The 26,511-nt window shown below is 35.2% G+C and overlaps 3 protein-coding genes across 3 annotated transcripts in view; 2 read left to right on the top strand and 1 right to left on the bottom strand.

The window, feature by feature from the left end:
* Positions 1-26,511, top strand: part of LOC146895758 (uncharacterized) — a 104,228-nt gene that overhangs the window by 48,568 nt on the left and 29,149 nt on the right. The window lies entirely within an intron of this gene.
* LOC148122851 (olfactory receptor 1165-like) lies at positions 3,594-4,568 on the top strand. The gene has a single exon (XM_087898339.1). The coding sequence runs from the start codon at positions 3,594-3,596 to the stop codon at positions 4,566-4,568; it is 975 nt and encodes a 324-aa protein (XP_087754465.1).
* On the bottom strand, positions 7,733-21,851 carry LOC148122850 (olfactory receptor 5D3-like). Its single transcript, XM_087898518.1, has 3 exons — positions 21,554-21,851; positions 14,509-14,611; positions 7,733-8,617 (listed from the first exon to the last, which is right to left on the bottom strand). The coding sequence occupies exons 2-3, from the start codon at positions 14,515-14,517 to the stop codon at positions 7,817-7,819; spliced, it is 810 nt and encodes a 269-aa protein (XP_087754644.1). The 5' UTR covers positions 14,518-14,611; positions 21,554-21,851; the 3' UTR covers positions 7,733-7,816.

Genomic DNA, 26,511 nt, shown 5'->3' with positions numbered 1-26,511 from the left:
TGTATAATTAAAATAATATTAATTAAACATTTAATTTTGACAATAATTTGGCAGTATGTACATATAAATGCTCTTGTTGAGAGATGGGTAATTTGATAAGCCTAAATGCTATGAAGTTAGAATCCACACATGAGTGCACGTTGCATGATTCTTCTATTTCACCTAAACTGTAACAAAAAAGAAGATGCAAACAATGTGTGATAGTTTGGGAAACTGCAGGAACCTAAATCTGAAAGCTTAATAGTAATCATAATAAGATCAAGGAAGAACACCGCTTCTACTGTATCTTTGTCAGAGTGTTTCCATTCATGGTTTCTCATTTAGTTACACAAGTCATAATTTACAAAATATTAATGGTAATTCTATATTTGCTTTTCATGTATTATAAATTTTAAGTAAACTCAAGAAACCATGAAATTGCAGGAAAGAACAGCTTATATTTTGTGGGCATTCACTGATAGGTGTCAAAAAGTATTTATTGCTCTAAAAGTAACTTATTTAAGCCATATGATAACAATGACAGTGACACCAATACTTTTAGTTAATAATTACTCATTATGTTTTCATGTCCAAGGGTAATAGACCTTCCATAACTTGTTGGCGCCACATATGAATAGTTCATTTAAGCAGAATTTTAGCATATGCTCGCCCAATCCAGTCAATGGTCTTACTGAAGTCACATCTGTATATTCAAAAGAATCAGTAAATGGCCTGTTATTAAGACTTGAGTAGCAAGCCCTGTTGTTCACAATACTGGGACATAGTTATGAAGTTGGAGAATACTAGGTATAGAGCAATTCACTTAAATGTCAAATTAATGCAAAGAGAAAGGAGAGACATTTCAGACATTTGTGAAGCCAAAATTGCATTACATCTAAAATAGTAATAAGGGTAAAGCAAATATTGAAAACCTATATTGTGCACTATTGAAAATGTAGTATTACTCTACCCAAGTTTCAATTATCAGAAGTACAAGGAAAGTCGTATATACGGAAGAGTACAGAGCACTACTGTTTTTCATGCTTGTTTATAAGAATGTTTCTATGAGGAAGCAAATATTTACTTCTAAAGGTCAAATTTCAAACAGAACACTATAAACTTTTAAGATTTTAAAAATAGGCCAAAAGAGTCTGTAACCTTATTTTAGAGATTTAGGTTTGCTAGAAAATGTTAAGTAATCTAAGTATTCAAGATTAGAAATGATTGGACAAAAATAATTTGTCCTTGAATATAAAATACTGTATAAGATACCCCATTAAAAGTGAATCTCTGTATTGGCATTTTCAATGTAGAGAATTCAGACAGTTAGAATCGTGCATAAGGGAAATTAAACCTATGAAACAAGGAATAGAATAACCAGTGCATATGCTTTTTTATAGAAAAGATAAATCAAGAACTTTTGGTTTTCAATGTGAAAAATGACGATTTATATTATACCTCTGTCTTACAAAACAACATTTCCCTAAATTATATAAATTAAATTTTTGTACTAAAAATGAGCATTTTAATTATTTAATTATCTGTTCAACAAAATAAACAAGGTAGGAGACAAGAGATGTGACTCTCTACCCTTTGTGTTAATGTTTTTGTGTAAGATGAGTCAGTATTGGAAAAGAACTGACTTTATAATCTTGTCTTTTATTAAAGGATTCTGTGAAGTGTTGAATATTAGAGTGTATGCTAAATTTTATTTATGTTTCATGTCCCAGTTCATAAAATCATGACTGTGATGCTAAATTCATTTGCAAATTTCTGTACTCTTTACATTATGTATATATCATTGTACTTCAAAAGAATTTGAGATTTTATATTGTATTCCTTTCCATGCATGTCATTTTATCAACATGCACATGAAACCCTGAAATTCCTTTTCTTTTAGTCAATAGTTTAATGTTCATAACTACTAATAGAGGCATTTTATATCTTAGAATATAGAAACAGGAAGACAAAAACAGAAATAGACACTAAAACTCAAACACCATACAATTTAATAAGACAATGTTTAAATTTTTTCACAAAAATACCAACCATTTGGACTTGAGTTTTGTGCATGGTGATAGATATGTGAGGTAACCCAGACCCAAAAAGAGGACTATGGTATATACTCACTCATAAGTGGATTCTTGTCATAATTAAAGGTATTTGAGCCTATAATTTGTGATCCTAGAGAAGCTAAATAAGAAGGTGAACCTCAAGAAAATCATATAGTTATCCTCCTGGATATTGGAAGTAGACAAAATTGCCAGGCAAACTTGGGTGCACGGGAGTGGGGGTGTGAAAGTAACGGGAGATGGTTAGAGAGAAGGGAGAGGGGGAGGATTGGGGATGATTTGGGGGAATGGGATGGCGGGGGAGGGAGGAAGGATGGATATGGGAGCAGGGAGGTATATATCTCAACTAAGAGAGCCATTTTAGGGTTTGCAAGAGACTTTATTCTGGAGGGGTTCCCAGGCCTAAGGAGAGGTCCCCAGATTGTTCCCTGGGCAGCAGAGGAGAAGGTGCCTGAACTGGCCTTGGCACATAACCATATTGATGAATATTTTGCATATCACCATAGAACCTTCATCTGGCGATGGATGGAGATAGAGACAGAGACACACATTGGAACACTGGACTTAACTCCCTAGGTCCAAATGAGAAGCAGAAGGAGGGAGAACGTGAGCAAGGAAGGCAGAATCAGAGGGAACCTTCATCCGATGATGGATGGAGATCGAGACGGAGGCCCACATTGGAGCACTGGACTGAGCCCCCAAGGTCCAAATGAGGAGCAGAAGGAGGGAGAACATGAACAAGGAAATCAGGACCATTAAAGGTGCATTCACCCACTGATACAAGGGGACTGATCTAATGAGAGCTCACCAAGGCCAGCTGGACTGAGACTGAATGAGCATGTGATCAAACTGGATTCTCTGAATGTGGCTGACATGGGGCTGACTGAGAAGCCATCAATGGCACTGGGTCTTGTTTCTTCTGCTTGTATTGGCTTTTTGGGATCCTAATCTGTTTGGATACTCACCTTCCTAGACCTGGAGGGAGGGTGAGGAACTTGAACTTCCCACAGGGCAGGAAATCCTGACTGCTCTTAAGATTGGAGAGGGAGGAGGAGAGAGAGTGGAGGTAATGGGAGGGAATTGGGAGGAGGGGAGGAAGTAGAAATTTTTATAAATAAATAAATTAATTAATTAAAAAATACCAACCATTATTTAAGAAGAGTTATTTGGGAATCTAAAGCCATTGCACACATCTGTATAGTAAGAGCCTTGTTTACAAGCTCTACTCCAGTAACAGAATTATCAGAGATGGTGTCCTAAAACTTAGATGGTGAAATGGGAATTATATCCAGTTTGGAGTGTTGACTATCCCTGAGTGATAACATTAAAGTGTTTACACAGGGGTGTTCATGACTTCTTGGTGTATATTAAATTATATTATTTCTGACTGATATAAGAAACCTATGTGTATAAAAAAATTGTGATTCAAAGTCACACTATGTTCTTTTCAAATACCAATTGGTGTATGCTATAGCATGAATTAAGGTATATTCTCTCTCCTTTCTTACTATAAACATCTTCGACTGTATCCTTCTGCCTGGAATGAATTTTCTGATTTTCTCCAATAGGATCCAAATGCATCACTCAAGAAACCAGAGTACTGGAGTCTTCTTTGTCTTCTTGGAATTCTCAGAGTATCCGAACTTACAAGTGCCTTTGTTCCTGGTGTTTTTGATCATATACACTATCACTGTTTTGGAAAATCTGGATATGATTTTGGTCATCAGGATCAATGCCAAACTCCACACTCCCATGTACTTTTTCCTCAGTCATTTATCCTTCATTGATCTTTGTTACACCACAGTGATTGTACCCAAACTCTTAGACCTTTTGATAATGATAGACAGATCTATGTTCATCAAAGGATGCATAGTCCAGTTTTACTTTGGCTGTGCTTGTTTGGTTGCCCAAATCTTCATGTTAGCAGTGATGGCCTACGATCGCTTTGTCACCATTTGTAACCCTCTGCTCTATACTGTGGCTATGTCTCGTAGGCCCTGTACTTTCCTTGTAAGCATAACTTACCTCTGGGGTGGGCTCTGTGCTACCACAATCACATATTTTCTTCTGGCACTATCTTACTGTAGATCTACCATCATTAACCACTTTTGTTTTGAGTACTCTGCCATCCTCTCAACCGCCTGTTCTGATTCTTCCTTCAGCCAGTTGGCATGCTTATTAGTTTGTATGTTCAATGAGATTTGTAGTCTCCTGATCATCATTGTCTCCTATAATGTTATCTTTGTTACTGTCTTCAAGATTCCTACTAAAGGAGCACTCCAAAAAGCCTTGTCTACCTGTGCGCCCCACCTGACTGCTATCTCCCTCTGCCACGGAATCATTCTTCTTCACTGTGTGCTCAAGTCCAAGAGCTCACTGCTTCTTATTAAGAGAGTCACTGTGTTTCATAGCATGGTCATCCCTATGCTCAATCCTCTTATTTACAGTCTAAGAAATAAGGATGTAAAGGAGACTGTGAAGAAGTTAATCCATGTAAAAATCCTTTCTCCCTCATAGCCACACACATGCACACACACACCTAAAGAATTTTTTATTAATATTTTTATTCATTGATTTCATATTATTCATGTAATGAAACAAAAAAATTCTGAGAAACTGGGGATAATGTGTGTGTTTAACAGTTACATTATTTACTACAAGTGGCTTTATAGAGAATGTAAATTGTTTTTTAATCTTAGAATGGAGAGAGCTAAATCATGATTCTATAATGATATATAAATATAAATTTCATTATATTTTGTATTTCTCTTTTTTCATTCTTTCTTTTCCTTTCTCTTTCTTAAATCACACCTCTTTCTTCCCTTTCTCTGCCCTTTATAATTCCCCCTTGTATGCATGTTAACATTTGTACAGGAGGACCTTTATATTTATATATGAGTATATATGAATGATAATTCCCTTTGTTTGCTTTTCCAGCAAGCAATAAGAAGGCATATTATATTATGCACATTCTTTAAACTTCATTTGAGCACTTTTAGAATCATTTGTCTTGCCTTCCATCCATAAGAAAGAAATAGTTTGGAAATTATAATGTTTATAACATTTTAGCAATCATAGTTTCTAACTGCTGGTTCTGAGATTACATAATTTGCTTTTGCATACACATCTGAAACTTATGCATATAAAATTTTAATGTACAGAACATACAAAGGGTAGGTAAAATTTTAAAGATTTTGTTCAAAGCAGTATTTACATTATTATTTGAAACATCATTTACTTTTATATGATCTTTAACTATCTGTTTATCCGAATTACAGCTGGATTCTTTCTTTGTTTTCTCTTGTCAGTCTTGCATACTTCAGTCATTTAATCCTTGTATGTATCTTATTAAAGAAATTTACCTTTAATTATTATGTGTATGTTGGAGTGTGGGCTTATGAAGCTGAGTGCAGTGCCCATGAAAGTCACAAACAGTCTTGGATCCTTTGGAACTGGAATTACAGTCATTTGTGGGTTGCCCTTTGTAGGAGTTGATATCCGCTGTAGGAACAGCGTGTGTTCTTGACCAGTGGACCGTCTTTCTGGACCCTGCTAGTATGTGCATCCATGTTGGCAGGAGTTGGACTATAGCTACTTGTGGCAATCTATAGTCATGTTTTCTATAGTCTTCAGGAGGCTACTTCCTTGTCATTGTCTTTGTCACACTCTTGAGCTACTGCTGATTCTTTAATAGCAATGTGTTATTTGCTGACCTGATCCTTTCTCAGTACAAAGTTCACAAACTATTCTCTGTGAGCTTCTTGGCACTGGTGCAATATCCTACTCCGAATAAGACATCAGCCAGAAGATTGCTTTTTTTCTCTCTAAATTTTTGAATAAAATACATAGCCTGAATCAATTTTCTCTCTTCCTTTATTTATATTTATATTCCTATAAATCAGCGTAATCATGATTTCAATGGTGGGATGATACACAGCTGTCTATATGTCTTTCATATGTCACTAAGATTTTCATGGTACCTGTCTTCTTTGTCTTATTTTTTTCTGTAAAATATCAAGGCTTTCAGAAGGTATCCTTTGTCTTTGTTTGATAGATCATCACCAGACTATGGCCTAAGCAACAACGATGTGAAGGAGATAGATAATAAATACCAACTGATATAGTAAAGCATATCATTTTAGACATTTTATTTGACTTAGAAAGTAACTGTGCTATTGTTCAATGTCAAATTGTCAAATCACAAATGTGAAGTAACCCACTTATAAGAAATTATTATCACATTATTTTACATTACAGAAATTAACAGGCCTAAAATCACAAATGTCTTAGAAGTAATCCCTAAAGTGAATATTCTGGCAAGAAGATTTGAGTATCAGCAGACTCTTTCATCTCTATCCAGATCAACATTCCTTTCAACTTGTAAAATTATTTTGAGATATTCCGAAGTACATGTAATTTTAGTGCTGAGTTTTCAATCATCACTTTTTTCAGCACTTTGTGTAGCTGAGAGACAATCTTCACTAAAGTTTACTAGATAAACTTCACTGACTCAGACAGTTAGTGATGGATATAAACGTATATTTAGAAGGTGGTTTCATGCTAAGCATCAGAATTAAGTCTCCCCCCCTAGATTCACTTTCATACCCCGCCATAGGCTTTTTAATAGATTTACATTACAAAGTATGGATTCCTTCCTATACCCTCTAGTGGGTCGCAAATCTATTTCCAGAATGGGTGGTTACCACAACACTATCACTTTTTTGTAGTTTTGTTTTCTTCTACAAATGAGGAAAGCCAGTTACAGTGTCAAAATTATAATTTAATGTATAAATATCAGGCATGGTTTTTAAAAATTGTGACATACATTAAAAGTACATATAAGACAAATAGAGTTCATTTTTATTGTAATTTCATTCCCACTACATTATTTCTTGTTAAAAACATTACTTTAAATGTACATAACAATTGGCAGAGTTTTTTGTTAAATACATATCATATCTAATTTACAGACTACCAGATATTAAATAAAGGAGGTATACCGATAGTTAAACTCTATGACTGTTGATATAGTAATGTTTATTTCTAAGCACCTAGAAAGTTCTGATTGGATAAGTATTTTTTTAAAACTCACTAATAATAAAGGAAATTACAATATTTGTTTTAGAAATAAGAATCAACAATTAAAAATAAAAAAAAATTTAATTTACAATTTGTTGTAGAATATCATTGAATTACATTGAACTTTATGAAAATTTTGATACTGCAAAAGACATCAGTCTTGATTAGCAAGTTAGAGTTGCAAAGATACAGAAATTTACTTCAGGCAATTAAGCACCCTACTAATTACAAAATAATTTAATCAATTCCATGTATCTAAATTTTAGCTAGCCAATGACTGAAAAAAGGAGAAATTTGTTTCATAATGAATGTGTACTATCTTAAAAATTGTGCACATTGAATTTCAAGTATGAAATCTTCACTTAAATAAAAAACCTCATGGCTACTTTCTTTATTATTTATAGCTAAATACTCAACCTCAAGTTAAAAAAAATGGTTAACAAGATAACTTGGAGTTAAACTCGCTGTCTTCTTTATTTTTTAAGTATTAATTTTGTTTATCATTATAGAAAGTGTGAGACATTCTGTACAATATTCCTTAAAAATGAACGAATATGGCATTATATGATTTTACTGATTAACTTCCTCACTGTCTCTTTGACATCTTTATTCCTGAGACTGTAGATCATGGGATTTAACATGGGGATGAAGACTACATAGAACACTGAGGCCACCTTGACCATGAGTCATGAGCTCTTTGTGTATGGTACACAGTAGAGAAAAAGAATTGTCCCATGGAAAACAATTATGGCAGTCAGATGAGAGGCACACGTAGAGAAGGCTTTTCTACGGCCCCCGGTGGAGGGCATCTTCATTACAGTGATGAAGATGAAAATATAGGATGTAAGAATGATGACCAAGCTGCTTATTTCATTAAATGTAGCAGAGACAGAAATAATCTCCTGGCTGATGTAAGGGTCAGAGTGGGATGCAGCCACAATAGCATCATGCTCACACACAAAGTTATTTAAAATATTAACTGCTTGAAAGGATAATCTCATCAAATAGTAAGTAAGCGTTGTGGAACATATTAGACCCCAAGAGTATGATGCGCCCACTAAAATGGAGCACAGTTTGGGGGACATGGAAACTGTGCAGCGAAGAGGATCACACACTGCAACAAACCGGTCGTAGGCCATCACTGCCAACGTGTAGGTTTCTGTCACCACACATGTACATGCAAAGAACTGCAGGATACAGCCTGAGAAGGAGATGGTTCTGTCTTCTACAAGCAAGTTTTCTAGCAGTTTGGTGTCACAGCAGTGGAGTAACAGAAATCCACAAAGGTCAGGTGAGCAAGGAAAAAGTACATGGGGGTGTTGCGAAGCTGTGTGTTGACCCTGATGATAGCAATCATGCCCAGGTTTCCCAATACAGTGACGGAAAATGTGGTCAGGAAGAGGAGGAACAGGGGCACCTGGAGGTCCGGATATTCTGAGAAGCCCAAGAGGATGAAGGTCACTGAAGTAGTCTGGTTTTCTTGGTCCCTGAGATAAAACAGAAAAATTGAAAAACAGACACAATTAAGAAGACAGGGTGAAAAATGTTTGCAAAGAACTACAAATAATTTCATTTCTGTGTTTAAGTTTTTTAATTCAAAATATAAGTTGACATATCATAATGTATGCTTTCCTTTGCAGTATAATGTTGCTTACTCCATAATAAAATACAATTCACAAGATTAAAGATGGATCACTCAAACATAGGATAAAATTTCATCATAAATTGTAGAAAGTATTATTGGCTGTTACGGCAGGCACACTGTAAACTCATGGTGTATCACGACATATTTTAGTTATACAAAGCAGCAGCTACAGTGAAAACTTGGATCTTTTAATTTCCTAATTATTCAAAATAACTACAGCTACAGAAAAAATGAAAAGGAGTTACTCCTATATGTGCTATGCTCTTCCAAAATGTCTTAACTGCTCCTTCCTATGATTTTACTTACATTTTTCTTAGAACTACATTATAAGTATTTACTGACTACTCAGCATCAAATTAACACTGTTGCACATAAGATAAAAATGGCATGTCTGTGTGCAAAAATTAAAGCCTTATAGTATTCACTGTATTGTGATTTTATTGTTTAAAATAATATTAGACTTGTGCCCTCTATATAAAAACTATCATTGACGTATATATGTAGTTTTTCTTCAAATACTACTTTAGGTTTGGTTAACTCAATGCACAACACTTATTATATCATGAATACCTTTACAAATTTCACACAAACTTTATTGAGTCCAATTCTATAACTAGACCTTTTAAAACTTTACACAAACCTCCATTCTTTCTCTGATCCTAATATAAAAAAATGTGAGCAACTTAGGGTTGAAGGAGAAATCTTTCCCATCAGTAACAAATGTGATTTCAACAACTTCTGATACATCTTTTCAACATGTGTAACTTTTCAGTCCATTTCTCATATTTGGTGCTTATTTTAATGCACTTGATACTAAATTTCTAAATCAACCATTTTACTCTAGGAAGTGTCATCTATATTCAGTTGTTTGATGGCTCTGTGTGCTGTACACACTATAAATACGTTCCTGTAAAGAGCAAGTCCTTCCTTCCTTTCTCTGAGATCCAACTTAGACTTCTCATTAAATTTCTTCTATGCATGGAATATCATATTGAATATTTTAGAAACTAAAGAATTATCAAATGTAATTTGTATCCTCAATTTTTCTTTTGAGAATTAATATAAAGTGATATATGTATACATACATATATACATATACATATATAATTACAAATAAGTATTTCATGAACATCTTATAATTGATTAAAGTTAAAATGTTTGTATATCTAAAGAAAATACATTTAAATATACGAACAAATAAAATTATTTGGAAATATTTGTAACACAAGAACCATACAATGGGAAACAACACAATAAATTCATCTAGTTAGTTGGACTATATGATGATCATAGATGGTAGATTTACGCATAGATTTTAAAGCCTGAGAAGACTAGGACCTTATATCACTTTCCTTTTAAAATAAAATAAAGTGAGAGTTGAGCAAACTCACCACAATGCAGAAAAGTTTGATGCATCCATTTACTTAAGACTCTTAACGAAAATTAAAAGGCTCCAGAGCCGTCTCTGCTAAGAATTCAATTTATTTTTTTAATTAATTAATTGTATGAAGCATAATAAAAACATGAAAAAATGTCTTTGTGAAAACTGAGAGAAAGGAAATGGAAAAAGCAGAAATTCAGCACCAAACATGTAATTTCTGACATGTATGTCAGAAATACTTTGGGAATGTGAACCCTAGAGAATGAGACTGAAGAATTTCCATGGAGGCACAAATCAAACAATTAGATGAACTGAAACCACATGTGATATTTTTCTTGTAATTTTCTCTAATATTAGCAACATTTTCATAGCTAATTTTAATGATTCATATACCTTATTAAAATTTTATGAGATGGTAAAATTTTTAAACTTAAATACTTACAAGTAACATTAAAACACATTTAAATTAATACATAAATGGAGGACTAGCTGTTATGTTATTAGAAGGCATCATTCAAGTTTCCAAAAGAGGGGAGAAACCAACAGTTCTGTCTAGCAGTGACTCCTTGATCTACAACAATACCAGCATTGCATGATACCCATAGGGGTACAGTAATAGCATACATACATTGTGGTAACCAACAGCTTTCCGATTATACTTAAGATCCAAGCATCAAGAGGGAAGCCATGCCAAGTTGGAAACCTAGATAACTTCTCAATTCTAGTAGAGTCATGGATTTTGAAGTAGAACCTACCACTACCATTTCACTAAATCAGCATAATCGCTAACAACATTCTAAATATTTGTACTTATACAAACAGATACATATAGTCTTTATCCTTCATCAAGAGGGCTCTTTGCCACAATCAGAGACCATTACAGAAAATCACAACTAATCAATATGCAGAGTTATGGAGCCCAGTCTTAATGTACATATCTATGAAACAACTCTTACAACTAAAGCTCAGGGAATATTACAAAAGAGAGCCCAAAACACGAAGAACAAATTTGGGTGTAGTTGAAAGAAGACAATTTACATTCCAATAAAAAGTGAATTTAATTCGATATGTGTGGCAAGAGAAGAAAGTTTGTGCAAATTACCCAAGACTTAATTTTAATAAAAGGAGATAGCTGGTTTAGGTTTTTAGGGGCTTGGAAAGAAAGAGGAAGTTAAATACCTTAGCAGCAAGTATGTACTCAGAGGAAAGGAGAAAAGGCAGCAGAGGGCGGCAGGGAAGCCATTAATTATGGCTTGCACTCTGCATTTGTTAAGGAAATGATAAGGAGAGAGAGAGGGTGGCATGGAAATTCCTCATGACAGAAAAGGAAATGGAAACCACATGCACACATGTTGCAACACATATATGCACATACATGCACATGTGTACAAATGCACACACATGTACAACACACACATTCAAATACATTCTCACACACGGTATAGAATTTTAAATGCTACACAATGACTGTTTCAGGAGTATGATTTGCAGGCTTCATCTTTGTATCTTTCCTCTTTTTTTTAAAAATGAGTTTGTATCTTCTAAGCTATTAAAGAAAAAGGAAAAAAGTGTTAAGAGGATTTTAAAAATATTAATAGAATAGAATTTTTTCCCCCAGAGAAATGTGATGTTAGATTTCAATTCTCCTCATGAAGAGCTAAACGCTTCAAAAAGTGGTATTCAGTCTTGTTAACGTGCTGGCTACACAGTGAATCTACAGCTGCTCTCTCCCAAGCATATGCATGGATGCCTCGTTAATTGGGGGCAGGGGAGGCGGAGTTGTGCCTTGAGGCAGAGGCAAAGAAACCTCCAGAAGGACAGGTGATCTGTATCGCTGTTTGAGTAGCTGTGGGCCTGTGAGAGCATCACCTGGACCCTCAGACCTAATGAATCTAGCTCTTGAATGGGCTCGTGTAGATCATGTTTTGAAATCCTCTTGTTGACTCTCTTGCTTTTGAAGTATGAGAACACAGAGTTAAGAAATGCATGGGCAATGTTACTAAAATAAGTTGAGGTCATAGGGAAAGTAGAGGGTTTTTATTGGTGTTTTCCTACATCAGGGGCTCATGTTTCAACAACTATTAACTGTGTTTTCTCCCATGGTTATCTATGACCAATGGGCCTGGGCATTTTCATCACGGAGCTGTTTTGCTCCTCCCACTCTCCTGTTTAGAGCAGGATGTCTCAGCATCACACTGCAGGCAGGCAGGGCCAGATAATTGGTCATGGGAGGCCACCCTGTTTGCAGCAGGGCTTTAGCAGCCTCGCAGACCTCTACCCAATAGATGCAATTGGGTTTCAAATATTATGTAGGCACAGTCAAATGTCCCCAAGAGGCAAAATCATCCCAGTTGAAAACCACCAGTTGATAAAAAGAATCAAAACCTAACAAGGCATATTTATTAAGTAATAGTATATTTCCTTGATTTATTAATGCAAACATAAATACCTGACAACCAGAACACGAGAAGGTAGGGTTCCTTGACTCCACAGTTCATCACATGGGCCTGGTCTCTAATATGTTGACCATCAGTGCTGCTCAGAGTTCTGTTAAAGGTTGATTTGTTGTTGTTTGTTTGTTTTGTTTTTTGTTTTTGTTTGTTTTTTGGTTTCGTCATAAGGAAACATGGACAAACCATTTGTTATTCAAATATTAAATATAATGTTGTATAGAAAGTGCTCAGCAATTTGGTGAAGAGTATTCAATAAAACATATTTTTATAAAAAAGAGGAGCCAATAAATATTTAAAGTCATAATATTGTGAAATTTGTTGTGAGGTTGTGTCTCGTAGTAATGCACACCCAGACAGTCTTACTAGCAGAACTGCCTAAACATAAGCCTAAAAAAACTATAGTCATGGCAAAAAGGACACCGGAAAGATCAAGAGCCCCAACCTTTACAAAGAACTATAAACAACTAAAGAGTTCTGAGAGTGGGGAGGACAATGCTCCCCAGGAAAGAACATTACTGATTATTTATTATCAAATGGTCACCCCTGAAAAATTCATATAAATAACATTATTTATGAATGTATAAGTATGTAGATGTGCATATAGTTGCATGGAATGTAAATGTTAATGTAAAAAGATTCATGCATTTGAAAGAGAACAAGGAATGATATATGGGACAAGAAAATGAAGAAAAAGAAAGAAATGAAGTAATTATATTATAATCTCAAAACTAAAAGAAATTTTTAAGAAATCAGTATGTTCCCGGCACAGAAGATTCAAAGCCTTCTTCTGGCTTTTTTGGGCATACTACATGCAGAAAAGACATTCATTTGCTTAAAATAAGAATACAAACTTTTTAAAAATATTTTTAAATACAACATAGTATTGATTTACACATGGATTTACAACTTCAGAAGATTATGATCACACATTTCTTTCCTTCTAAAATAGAGAAACATATGATTTATTTATTTATAATTTTTTTTACAAGATTAGTACTCTTTTTAGGAAGCTATAAAAATAATACAATGGAAAAAAACTAAACACTACATTTTGCACAGAACCACAGTAGTCATATATCCAGAGAAGATATACAAATGCCAAATCATCAGGACTAAATCAGGTCACCATTGGTAATTGCTAGGGAAATGACAAAAAAAAATCAGGAACAACTCACCGATTTTGAGTAAGAAGTGTATTGCTTTATTTCTTTCTGTTTGTTTGTACATTTGTTTTGTTTTGCTTTGTAGTTGAGATACTGTATATACCTGGCTGCAGGAACTTCTTATGTAGATCAGGATGATCTTGAATTCAGCGATCTTCCTATCTTGACCTCCTGAGTGCTGGATTAATGGTGTGAGCTGTTACCACTCCTTTCAGTTAGATGTGGTGGTGCACACCATTACTAGCCACCTTGGGAGGCAGAGCCAGCTAGATCTCTGTGAGTTCAAGGGCAGCCTGTTCTACAAAGTGAATTCCAGGATAGTCAAAGCTGAAGAAAGTAAGAGAAGAAAAAAAGGAGACGGCTGTAAGGAGGTTGGGAAAGCATGGGAAGTGGATAAAATATATGGAGATCGTGGTGTCCTTTTAGTATTATTGGAGAATATGTAAATCTGTGATATGTTTATGGAAACATGCAAGGTGCTTCATAAAGCAATTAATGTGCAAATTCCACATAATCCAGAAATTCTACCTCAAATAAGTACCAAATTAATTAATACCAGACTCACATATTCATTTTCAGGTGATCCTTACTTACAATAAGCAAATGACAGAAACAAAGCAATTAGCTATCAACAGATATGCATCCTTCAGCAAGAATGATCTATACAGACATTAGAATAGATGAAATCAACACAGAAAACGCATAGCGCACAAATCCAACCCTGTGTGGTACTTACGAACTTCATGGATACAATAAGATTCCATACAGTTAACCAGGTACAGAAGCTGGGAAAGAATCATCCAGCATGTCCACAACTCTTGTTGGGCTGGTTAAATGTTCTGGAGACAGTGAATACAGCAGCACAACACTGTGAATACATTTGGGGACACCAAATTGTCTACTCACAAGCGTTCATGTAATAAATTTATATCCAGGATACTTTAAATTTAAGTTCTTAATAGGTAATAAAACACAGCTTTGAAGAACTGGTAAAATATGTGGCTTGCTAGTTATGACTAAAATATAAACATAGTTGTATGTGTGTGATGATTTTAAAGTCCTGTTAAGAGAAATGCAAAATATCCTTTCATGATGCTGGTCTCACTCAGGTTTGTAATTTTGTGAGCTTAGCCCTCAATAGTTTATCACCTCTCCATCTCCACACAAGTTTATATAATTGTTCCAACTATTGTAAACTCTTTAAACTGTGTGCTAAATTACTACATATTTTAATCTCAAGATTTGACCTCATAATGTGTTTAGTGTTAATGCCGTTAATTGGAAATCTTATATGATTTAGAGGAAGGAGAGATGACAGTCAGAGGCTTCTCCCAATGTGTTGTCCTTTGATAAAGGACATTTTATCTGTAGAGTCTAAGTCCTCATTTGCCTTAAGTTTTAAAAGGAGGGTTAAAATTAGCAAAAACACATAATTTTGGATTAACAGATGGTGGTAGAAAGTTTTATATATGGATAAGTGCAGTCTAGGACTAATATATCTGTATGCACTCATACGTACATTGAAATGTGTTTTTTAGTCTCATGCTTTCTGTGTTTACACTTATATCTTATGAAATTATATATCCAGAAATTAATGATAACATAAATATTTCCACTGCAAATGCTATTACTCTTTAACTGATGGAATTTTTTTTTTTAGATGCGCTAATCATACTACAAAACTCTTCAGATCAACAGCAGTGAGATTTTGGTTTTGTTTACAAGCAAACTCCACTAGGTGGCAGAATGGCACCATAATTCTAATCAACAGGAAAAAAAACGATCTTTTTTAAGGACAGAAATATTGAATAAGCAGCAATCGTTATTTTTATTAGAACTTGATTATTGATTCCAATGCTTTATCAATTAATACACAGTAAACAGATCTTCAGAAATAATAAAGGACATGCCTGAATTTAAATGATCATGTACTTTTTCGCTTATATTTTTAAATTCTGACTAAAAATAATTCTTTGGCTCTTTATCATTTAAACTATCACTAATTTTAAAAATAAAAGGCATAGTTGACTACAAAATAACAATTAATATATGTCTAAAATCTATATAAATCTATATATAACTAAAATATTTACTAGATTAGTTTTAATGTTAAACATATCTGTGTACTACTATACATTGAGCACTTTCAACAACAAAATTATTTTTTACAGTAAATATTTTAAAGTTGCCATAAACGTACTCTGATTTATAATAGAGTCCTTTAAACTTTAAGATTAATATTAATAAGAGAGGAATCACTAAATATCTTTAAATAATTCTAATTATAAATGGCCTTTAAAAATAGAAACATTTCACAAATTTACATGAAATTTTTTACAATGCCCATAATAATCCTCTTTTAATTGTCCCAGTTTTAGTAAACCTCCTACTAAAAAGAGTCATACAAAAGGTCCTGAAACTTAAAAAAAAAGGACTAATTTAGTGAATTTTAAAAAATAGCACCAATAAAGATGCAAAAGCTTATGAACTACTAACTCCATGACAAAGACATAAGACTATACGTGAGAGGCTGGACTGCAATAACCTAAGCTAGTGGAATGTGAAATCAAATGTAGTTTGCTACACCAGCAGCTGTGTAGGCCATTTTTAGACAAACGTGATCAGAAGAGATAATGAAAGTCACTATGTACCAATGAGGGGAGTATTCCTTCATATTGATATTATTTTATAAATAATATAAAAATAATAAATAATTTTACTGAACATTTGTCTACCCAATTTCAGAAATGAGGCCCCACTCAGCACACAGATGGATAGTTTTGACCCCATCTAAATTGCATCCTCCCTTCAGTTAATTTTCTTTGAAAGATATTAGTATCATACAAAACAAATATTATGATTGATACTGAAAACATTCAATAGCACTTTTTACAAAGTCCTTGGCCAGTGTTTAGTAATAGTTGGCTGATGCATACAGTAAGTGGTCTTTTTCTTTAGACAATGCCAAGACACACTGAGGAGAAAATCCCATTTTACTTTGTGTGGTGATTTGAATAAGAATAGCCCCTATATTTTCCTGTATTTGAATGTTTGGTCCTTAGGGATTGGCTCTGTTAGAAGGTGTGTCCTTGTTAGAGTAAGTGTAGCTTTCTTGGACAAAGTGTGTCAGGAGGTGGACTTTGAGTTTTTAAATACTTAACCCAGGCCGAGTATCTCTTTCTCTCTTCCTGCTGCCTAACGATGCAGATGAAGAACTCTCAGATCTTTCTCCAGTACCATGTTTGCCTGTGCACTGCCATGCTTCCCTCCTTAACAACAATGGATGAATCCTCTGAACTGGTAAACCTGCTTCAAATAAATTTTTTTCTTTTATGAGAGTTGCCATTGTCATGGTGTCTATTTGTAGCAATAGAAACATTAACTAAGACACTATGTTTAAAAGAAAATGGTAACAAAAATCATCCTTTTCAAGGTTTATTTTGGAGTTATGTCCATTAAACCTCTCAGGGTTCAGAAAGATTACTAGAGCAAGTGAAAATCTGACTCTTAAGATCTGAGGGTAAATAAACTAATTCACTTATGTTATCTCTACATCCTTTCTATTTTTTAAGAAAAGAAGCAGAGAGAAGGGGCAATTCCCACCATGATTTTAGTTTGTAAAGACATGGTTGAAAAAAATCCACAGGCAGAAATAATGATTATCAACATTAATCATTATTTATTTATCAACATTTATTTATTTCAGAATCACAAAAAAGAAAAGTAGAATCTAATAAAGCAATGATCCAGGAAAAGGTGACACTGAAAGATCTGGATAAATCCAGATCCCCCTAACAGGAAAAAATAGAGCCAAAAATCTAGCAGGAAGAGAAGAATCAGAAATCTAGGATTAGCCAGTTTCAGGGTTTCAGGAACTAGCTGAAGATAAAGTTAGATTGTAATCTTGAGAGTAATCTTGAGAAACAGGGAGTTTCCCCCTAGTAATTATCATAGGTATTTTTGGAATAGGAACTAGCTGATTATGACCTTGAGAATGATCTTGAGAGGCAGGGAGTTGCCCCCTTGTAATCTCACTGGAATTTTTGGAATTTTCTGTGACACCCTCACTGCCCCCTTTCAGATTACTGGGCTGTGTGGTTTCTTCCTATAAAAACTACTTCTCCTGGTCACTTGGGGTCGAACTCTTCCCTTGCATGGGTTATGAGTCTCGGCCCCAGTGCACTGGTTCCCATCTTGTTATCTTGTCACTAAACCTCGTGTGATTGCAGCAAGGACGGTCTCTTGTGAGTTATTGGGGTGGTCACGTTATCCCGAGGCTTGAGTGAGAGTCTTCCAATATCGGGGGTCTTTCAAAACCATCCAGAGACTTCAGACAAAGAGACCCTGTTGAGATGACCTGACTATGCTGTCTGCAGCTTGCTGTGGTTTGAAACCTGTTTGCTTTAGAACTAAGATGCAGACTGAACATTTGAGTGTTTTTAATTTCTGACACACAGAACTCATTTTGATTAAAATATTAAACCTAAGAACTAAGACCTAAACATTACTTTCAGGGAAAGAAAGACTCAAAATAAGAAATGACTAAAATTTTTCTTCACTTAAGAAGGGGGCAGACTGAGGGCTTAACAGCTGCTCAGAGAATGAAAGTGGTATTTAATAACAACAAATGGTATTGTACTCTTACCAGTAATGACCTGATATTTGCAACTGCATATAAGATAATGAGAAAAATTGGTATTGGCCTATAATGTAAGAACAATGGTACTGACCAAAAGAGATTTGAAAAAGTTGGTATTGATTGACAATGCTAAGAATTATGATTTTGACTTGTTGTTGCTGGTAACTACTGAGAAAAGTTTTAGAGACACTGTAAATGTTGGGAGTTGATACATATCCTAAGAATTTTAGATCTAAGTGGTGCTCTAAATCGAGGGAAAAACATTTTCAACTTAGGCGATTCTCTTGATAAAGGAAATCAACAATTTCACCTGTAAGTTCATCTTGTGGGTTTTTTTTGTGGGAAGGAGAGATCATTTTCTCTTATTTTTTTGTTCTGTTCTTTTCTTATTTTTATGTTATCTATTGTATTTTTAAGTTTAGATGCATTTTTCTTTTCTAATGAGAGAAAGGGTGTGAATATGGGTGAGTAGCGAGGTGGGTAGGGTCTGGGAGGAGTTTAAAAATATCACCAAGATTAAAATCATGTAAAACACTGACACTGTCATAGGTCGCGGCCCTATGAGAAAGTTTGCTAGGATCTTTCTGCTTAAAGAACATAGCAATAAAATGACCCCTAAAAGCATACTGCGATCCCCATAGGTCAAAGAATAGTTTTACCCTCAACAGAGATGCTTCTTCTTGATGTGGATGGGAATAAACACAGAGATCCAACACTGCCTGATATACAGTCTGTGAGACTTTGGACCACTAAGAACTAAACAGAATGTCTTAATCAAACTCTTCCCCTGAGTGTTCAAAGAGTTACAAAGAAAAGGCAAAAGAATTCACAGATTCAGATATGGCAGATGACTCCAAGGAAGCAGTGTCCTCCAGATAAAAGAGAACTGATGTACACATGAACTCAGAGACTGTGGTAACATTCACAGAACCTGCTCAATTTAAGTCTGCCAGCACTGAGAGAGGGAAGGGAACAGATGGTGCCAACCCTAAGCCAACCCTAAGCAAGAATCTATTTGCAATTGATATCTATCGACAAAGAAAAAAAATCTGCTTTCTTTAATAGAGTCTCCTTGTCTATCTCAACCACACTCCAATGCAGATTCCTATCGAACAAAGAGTTGTCCTTTACATAAGAAATTTGCTAGTATTTTTGTGGACATTTTGCTCCATTATTGCACGGTTTTTTATTATTGTTCTTTTGTTTGTTGGTGGTGAAGGTTTTATCTTTTGCTTGTTTGTTTGGTGGTTGTTTTGTTGATTTTTATTTTATCCATATATTATAATGCATATTTTATTATATATATACAGGTTGGTTTTATGCTTTTAATTATTTTTATATATAATATATGAGACAAAGAGAAGAGAAAAGAAGAGAAGAGAAGAGAAGAGAAGAGAGAAAGTTGAATGAGAGAGATGGAGATATTTGAGAGAAATTGGGGGAGAGGAAAACATAATCAAAATATGTTATGTAAAAAAATTTCAATAAGAAAAGAAAGGAATAAAGCAAAGAGATTCACAGGCTCAAATAAAACAGAAGAATAAATTGATAATAATGTCTTCAAGTTCAATAGTATTTTATACTCTGAGGTGCTTCATGCCAACTAAAGACTGAGAGTCTCTCAGTACTACTGAGTCTTAAGATCTGTGCTCTCTGTTCACACAAATTCTGAGAAAACTTTAATGCCTGCTTCATTTCAAATAAAGATGCAGCTCAGAAGCACATTACATACATATGTATTCCTAAATTCATAATTAATGAGCAACTTCAAATGGAAGTGACATCAACGTCTGAGTATAAGTCTATAAGTGGCAATACATTTTAATTGGTTTCAAGATCTGGCCCTGATAACAAATTTTAAGACGTGGTCATGTTAGTGGGAGTGAAGACAGATCTCATGTCTGATGGGGGAGGCCTTTAACTCTGGTTAGGAAGGTGCATGTGATATAGGGTGAAATGGGGGAACAGAAATTTTTGCAGGATTTGACTCATTTCTTGAAGGAACCCATGCAATCAAAGGTTTAAAGATATGGACCATCCTAGAGGAGTATGTGGTGTTGAACTTTTGTTTTGGGAGCTAGCCTGTCCTGATAGAGGGCCATGATCTGTAAGACTAGTCTGAAGGTTAGAGACTTTGATTTTGGCTGAAATCAGGGTCTATGAGGCTGACGTAAGACTGTGGCCAGTCTACAGTTTGTTTCTATTGGGTAAGGTCAAATTTGGGTAAACAGAACCTGACAAGGCATATGGCAGGCAGAAGTAGCTCTTCTAAAGAACTTAACTGGAATCTCTAGTCTTGGTATTTGCAAAATTTTAGATTTATTTTGCCATTCACAGAGTTGGGGATGAGACAAGGTCAGGACAATGCTTCTGTATCCTCCCACACAGAGAATATATTCTGCTATGTGGTTTGGTATAAGTGCCCACTCTTACTTAGCAGGCCACCTGATATAGCCATTAGGAATGAGAACAGGCTTGGGTTCGAAGGGTTACCGAAAGACTGAGGCTGTGACAATTTTAATGAGATCAACCAGACTTTATATAACTTTGTCAAAAACAGAATCTAATGACAATTGACAGGATCAATACAGCTGTTTTGCCAGGAAACAGTAAAGTTTGCAAACTAGAAAGGGTAATTATTAGACAATATTAATGTCTAAGAACAACTGTCATGTCAAGTTTTAATATTTCTTGACTATTAAAGAAGAAACAACCTTTCTCAAGACCTAGATATATTACTTTTATGTATATACCCAAAGGATGATCAATTGTACCACATGGACATGATGTTCATAACAGCATTGTTTGTCATAGTGAGAACATGGAAACAACCTAAATGACCCTCAACCAAAGAATGGATAAGGAAAAATGTGGTACATTTACACAATGTACTAATACACAGCAGGAAAAAAATGACATCTTGAAATTTGCAGGCAAATGGATGGATCTAGAAAACACTATATTGAGTGAGCTAATCCAGATCCAGAAAGACAAATATCATATGTACTCCCTCACAAGTGGCTTTTAGACATAAAGGAAAGAAACCTAGACTACAATTCACATTCCAAGGAACCTAGACGCATCAATAACCAAGAAATAGTTGTCCCCTTATTTTAAAACATGAAGAAAAATGCAGACTTACCAAAAGTACTGAGGTTTCTGTAGGTCTCCATCATCACGTCTTTGTAGAGATTCTTCTGGGAAGGATCCAGCAAACTCCATTCTTCCCAAGTGAATTTGAAATGCACATCATCATAGGTAACAGCATTCTAAAATATTCCAGACATGTTTCTAACAGAAAGTATAATACTGACAACATTGTAAATGTATATTCTTTAACAGTATAGTCTTATAATTCTGGTGCTCCCCACACTAATTCCATGACATAGATATTATAATGTAATTACTAAGTCACTTTAGAAGTAAACTGGAGGGTCACCTCTGTCATTTCTGTACCCTTAAATGGGATATCACCTTGGAAGAGGAAAATCTTTTAACAAACATAGAGAGAAAAGTAAACAGATCAACAGTACAAAATGCATGTAAAAAAATTGTATGAAAAACTAACTACAAAAAAGAAAAATAAGATGGATAAGTTGGTTATATTAGCTTATGCGTTTATCTCCAGCACTCAGAGGGTAGAGGCAAGTATTACCTGCCTCTGAGGTGAATGCCAGCCTAGATTGTGCAGTCAGGACCAAGACAGTTAGAAGTACATATTAAGACCCTATCTCCCAGGCAAAAATCAGTCAAACAAACAAAAGATAGAAAGAACTCACAGGTGTTTACTGAAGATTGTACAAAGAGTTAATAATATAAATGTTGACTATAGCTAATCAACACAGGCAGGAGAAATGGCTCAGTAGTAAAGAACTCTTGTTGGTCTTGCATACAGGTGGCCTCAATTGTCAGTACTTATATGGGGGATCACAACTATCCATTATTTCCAGTGTAGAGTTTCTGAGATCATCTTTTGATCACTATGAGGACAAGGTACCCATGTGATGCATATCCAGATATACAGGTAAAATACTCATATTCATTAAAAATTTAAAACAAACATAACAGGCAGGAAGAAGGTAATACACTTGTAATCCAATGACTCAGAAAGCTCAGCCAGTATTAATGGCATGAATACATACCATCTCGGAAAACAGAATGATACCCTCTATAACATTATAAAATTCAAGATAAGAAGTGCTTGACGTGTACAAAAACCTACATTCCAGGTTCATCACCCAATGACATAAAAAGAAAAATTCCAACATAGTTGCCCCACCTTTAATCCCAAGACTTGGGAGACAGAGTCGGGGGAGCTCTGAGTTAGAGACCAGCCTAGTGTACAGAGCTACTTTCAGGACAGCCAGGGCTACACAGACAAACCTAGTCTTCAAAACCAACCAAACAAACCAAGAAATTCAAACAGCAAGTTACCAAACAAAATGTCTTAGCATTGAACAGCAATTGCTTCTACTGTATCTTATGTGACTTAGAGAGAGAGTCTATGATGGTGTTGAAGGTCTGACAGCAAAAGCAGGAAGCTGGCTGATTAGATTTAACCACAACCCAGTCAGCAAAAAAACAGGAAATGGGTCAGGGCTACAGAGACTCCTATCACACCCCCAATGATGAATTTTATCCAGAAAGGCTCCTCTTACTAAAGGTTTCACAAGCAATCAAAAGAAAGTCACCAAGGAGAGATACATGTTCAAATACATCATCCTATCTGGTAGGTTTTACAATCAATCAGTTACATTCTGACCCAAATAACTATCGGCTGATGGTCATCCATGAAGAATATGCATTCAGTCATTTCAGTGATCCTCATAGTCTGCAATGGTCTATACACTGTTCAAACGTCCAAAGTCTCTTCAGACAGTGATATCTTGTAATTTCAGAAAACAAGTTACATCTTTCCAACATACATGGCAAAGAATACCATTCATATACCAAAAAACAGAAATGGAGACGGTGAGGGACAATTGGATCAAGCATAGACTGAAGCACAGCAGGACAAACATCAAATCCTGTAGCTCTGTTTCAGATGCATGGGGCTTCAGGTTGAAAGGGCTTAGATGGCCCTATTACTGCAACTTCTCATACATCTCTCTCTTTGGTTACTTTTACCCTCAATATGTAGCCACCTCTCCATGGAAGATGTCTCATAGCTTAGGTATCTGAAAATCTTGTGGTCTCAAAATGTAACCCAGGCTGTTGTGGAATATTATTATAAGATGTGCTATATTTGTTTACACTGTGAAACATTTGCTTTACTGATGCAAAGATGTTTTCTATTCTTCTGTGTTGCATTTGTGAAGCTGTAAAACTTTGCCTGCATAAAATATGTTCTTTTTCTAATAAATAGCTGAATGGCCAAAATCTTGATGTGAAATGATAGGCAGAATTGGTAGGAAGAGAGAAGAAATGGGAGGAAAAATCTGGGAAAAAAGAAAAATAAGAAAGGGGAATAAGAAAAGGAGAGGACACCATGGGCTATTCACCCAGATACACAGCAAACCATAAAATAAGAAGTAAAGACAATGCCTGGAGGGCTAGGAACCAGAACTTGGATAGCTTAGAGATCTAATGTAAAACCAAATACATCTGACCAAGAAAAAAAATCAATGAAATGATTCATAATTATATTCTCCTATAATCAGTGACTGGTGCCTGGTCCAATTGTCTTCAGAGTTTTCTTTTTGCAGCTGATGGAAGCATATGCAAAGATTCCTACCTAAACATTAGTTGTATTCTAGAAATCCTGCGGAAAGAGGGGGTTAGAATGGTAGGATCCAGAGGAGTTTAGAAAACCCAGAGAGCAAGGCCCACAAAGTCAATTAAACGGGGTTCACGGGAGTTCAGAGAAACTGAGGTAGTAATCATGGAGTGCTGATAACAAAAACTTTATCAGAGGTGCAGCTGACGGTAATTGAAGTTCAGGTGTCAGTCCACCAAAGGATTATCACTCTGATGGATATGTCTCATTCAAGCAAGGCTTAAAAGAATGCAGTTTCCAGAATGTATTTTGCTTCTGTTGTCTCCCTGCATGCCATTGCTACTATGTATATTGTATGGAAATTCCCTCCCTCCCTGTGTGTTTATCTCATAAATATATTCCAACTATTGGGCACATGTATACCTTTGTTAAGGGTGGGAAGGCGATGTCTTCTTAAGTTGTACAATTTTTATGAATAGAAATAACACTTGGATAATTTTCAAAGCTATGTCTGTTGTTATATACAAGGCCTATGAGTCATACCTGAAAGCTGTTTTATATCATAGCTTATGCTGAAAGAAGAAAATAGTTACAAACCCAAGCTCTAAAACAACTGTATTTTATTAGCTGATTTAATATTTCAAAGTAACTCTAAATTAAGACCAGATGCTTGCTAACAAATTTTAAGATATACATTCCCAGAAATAGAAGTCTAGTATACAAGGACATTCTGAGCTATCTGGATAGGTTATAAATACAAAAAAAGGTCAATTATTACTAGCTGGCAAATGATTTAGTCCTTGCACCCATTCCTGACCTCAATTTATAAAAATATATTCTGACTAGTCAAAACTATAGAAAATAACTTGACTCTGTAATTCCTAATGAGGACTGCTGGTATTCTTAGGTAACCAGAAGTTACACAAAAGATAGGAAAATATATTTCAAAATTTAAAAATGTTCTTATCGTCACTGTGCTATTGGAGAATGCAATAGTGTGCTAATATTAAGAAATTTAAGGCAAACCTAAGTCCCTACCAAAGCATTTATGACACAACTCTCTTTCTGTAAGCACTTATAGGAAGCCAGCATTTCTGCTAATCACAAAATGTTAGATAACATAATGACTGATTGTTGATGTGCAGCTGCACTTTACAGCCAATTAAGAAGTTGAGCTTTGCTACTTGTATGTATCAGGATAGCTCTGCTTCTTATCAAATGATGACCTTAAAATGTAGCTCCTGCACCCAGCATGAAAAGAGGCTATTGGGTATATGTAGCTGTTGAGACCAAGAAGACACAGGAGTCATCTACAGAAAATAGACAGAAGCTTAGATGAGAACAGAGCAAATGAGAGAATAAAGAAATTACCATTAGAATGTGTGTGTTCCTTTCCTAAACACCCTTAGATAAACAAGTTCCCTAAAGCCCTTAGTTTGCTGTGGCATTTATTTTTATACAACCCTGGAGCAACCATAAAAACTAGCCTTTTGGGCTGCATTAATGGAGTTTGCATAGCTGTGTGCCAGGTTCTCAGCATACATGCCATGGTGGTTTAGCTTAGGGTGTTTGTGAGACTCCTAACTTTAGAAATCATGGTGTTTCTGACTCTTTTGCCTACTCCTGGGATCCCTTTCCTGATATTGGGTTACCTTGTCCAGCCTAGTCTTATTGCACCATGTGTAATTGCCCCTTGCTCTTTTCTGAAGGGAAACAAATTAGTGGATTTGGGGAAATAATGAATAGAGTAGTGGGCATAGAAATAGTATAGGAAGAAAACATTGTAGTCCGGATTTATTGTATGAAAGAAAAATAAATACAAAGAAAAAAGAAAAAAATGAAAACGCACTCAGTCTAAGTTTAATGATCCTCATAATCTGTAACAACCCAAACAGTGCCAATGTCCAAAGTCTCTTCTGACACTAAGGGCAATCTCATTACTGTCACATCTTGTAAAATAAAAAAAACAAATTAAATATTTCCAACTTATAATGGCACAGAATATACTCCCATTCAGAAAAAGGGAATATGGCTGTGTTCAGCCTGCAATTCAGGCAGACATCTCCTGCGCACATGCATGTCACACCAATCAGAAGAACAGGTATGGAGGCAACTTGCAAAGCCATGTCCCTACCTCCAAAGTGGATGGATATCCTCTGCTTAAGTGCAAGCCACATTGGCCAAAACAGCAGGTAGGCCAACGGATAGAGAATCCATGTTGGATTAGAACCATGTCAACCATCAGAAATCCACATAGGCTGCTCACCTGGGGACCTCCTCTGTTCTTTCATTAATCTCCCAATACTAGCTCATATCCCACATCCCTCTTCATCTATGCATTGTGGCTTCTAACATGAGTGGAGATCCCTTGCTCAAACAAAGGA

Source organism: Myodes glareolus, chromosome 2 (genome assembly GCF_982192425.1).
Source record: "Myodes glareolus chromosome 2, mMyoGla1.1, whole genome shotgun sequence".
In the NCBI taxonomy this organism is placed as follows: Eukaryota; Metazoa; Chordata; class Mammalia; order Rodentia; family Cricetidae; genus Myodes; species Myodes glareolus.
Note: the sequence above shows the minus strand (reverse complement) of the source record. Positions and strands in the feature narration are given on the sequence as shown.